This window comes from Geospiza fortis, unplaced genomic scaffold (genome assembly GCF_000277835.1).
Source record: "Geospiza fortis unplaced genomic scaffold, GeoFor_1.0 scaffold635, whole genome shotgun sequence".
Lineage (NCBI taxonomy): Eukaryota > Metazoa > Chordata > Aves > Passeriformes > Thraupidae > Geospiza > Geospiza fortis.
In genome coordinates this window covers 23,930-25,188 of record NW_005054610.1, presented here as the reverse complement: position 1 = coordinate 25,188, position 1,259 = coordinate 23,930, and the positions used below count along the sequence as shown (strand labels likewise).

The 1,259-nt window shown below is 55.3% G+C and overlaps 1 protein-coding gene across 1 annotated transcript in view; it reads left to right on the top strand.

The window, feature by feature from the left end:
* Positions 1-310, top strand: part of LOC102032192 (polypeptide N-acetylgalactosaminyltransferase 6) — an 11,216-nt gene extending 10,906 nt beyond the window's left edge. Inside the window, exon 10 of the mRNA XM_031064643.1 lies at positions 272-310. Within this exon, the coding sequence (XP_030920503.1) occupies positions 272-310 (39 nt within the window). The remainder of the gene's footprint in view (positions 1-271) is intronic.
* Positions 311-1,259: the final 949 nt, after the last annotated feature.

Here is a 1,259-nt window from a genome sequence, read left to right as displayed (position 1 = left end):
TGTCGGGCTTTAAAAACGTGGACGCGCCTCCCCAAATGGGGAATCTGGGCGGGAAAATCCGGCGAGGAGGAGAATGGTGGCCGTGGGGCTGCTCCCGGCGAGGTGGGATCGGGGCTTGCGGTGGCCCCTGGAGGGCAATGGGAGAAGTTGGGATCTGTGCCTTAGGAATCACGTCGGATTTGGAGGGGGGAGGAAGTTAGATTCTTGGTTTTATTATTGTTATTATTAAATGAAGATGATTCCGGGGTGCGATTCTGCTTGTGCTGAACAGGAGGAGTTTTCCCTGAATGGCACCAAAGAATCCTCCTGAACAGGATCCTGGGTGCCACATCTCCTCTGTTCCAGATTTTTTCTCTATCCCAACTTCTGTAGCTGCCACTTCTGTTGCCATATCATTTCTAGGGGGGGAAAATCCTCCTGGACATGGCAGGAGGGGGGAGAACGTGTCCTAGACATTCAACCTCAAATAAAGAGATGATTTATTTTACACAAATCCTGTCTCTGGCCATTCTGAGCTCCCCACATAGTATCCTTCACACTTCTTGTTCCAGAAACTCCCTATTTAGCCCAAAAATGAGTATACAGCCCTTTGTGCCACAGCTGGGGGTTCAGCTTTCCCTTGGGGTGTCCCAGTGTGGGGCAGAGCCATTGCTGCTGTCCCTCACCGTGTGCCCTTGGTGCTGATAGAACAAACATGGAATTAGTTGGAAATGGTGGTCCTGGGAAGTTTCGTGTTTTCCTTGGGAATAAATGCAGAACTGCAGCAGGTGCTTTATTCCCATCACTTTTTCTGACCTGGTGGAGCTCAAGACCGCTGTGATCCCAAGTGCCAAGGCCTGTGCCTCAAGGGCCAATGTTCCTCACCAAAACAATCTCCATTTGGAGCTCAAGGGGGACAAAATGACAGAGTTTTGGCCAAAACTCCAGGCTTTCTTTCAAACCCTATCTCTGCTTCCTCCTGCCCCAACCTCAGGCCCCAGGGAGCCCCGGCCCTGCTCCAGCGCCGGCTGTGCCTGGGACTTGGGGAGGGGCTGGCGGTTGTGCCCCGTTTGTGCCTCGATTTCCCCATCCCGGCGCCAAAGTGGCTCCACTCAGATGTTGGATCAAGCGCCGGGAACCATGCCACGAACCGAGGCCAGGCAGAGGTGCAGCCAAGGCCTCTTGGGGCTGAGAGGGGACCCAGCGGTGACACGGCTCGGGGACACGGGGACACGAGGTGCCAGCGCAGGGGCTCGGGCCGTCCCTGGGCTGCGCGGGGA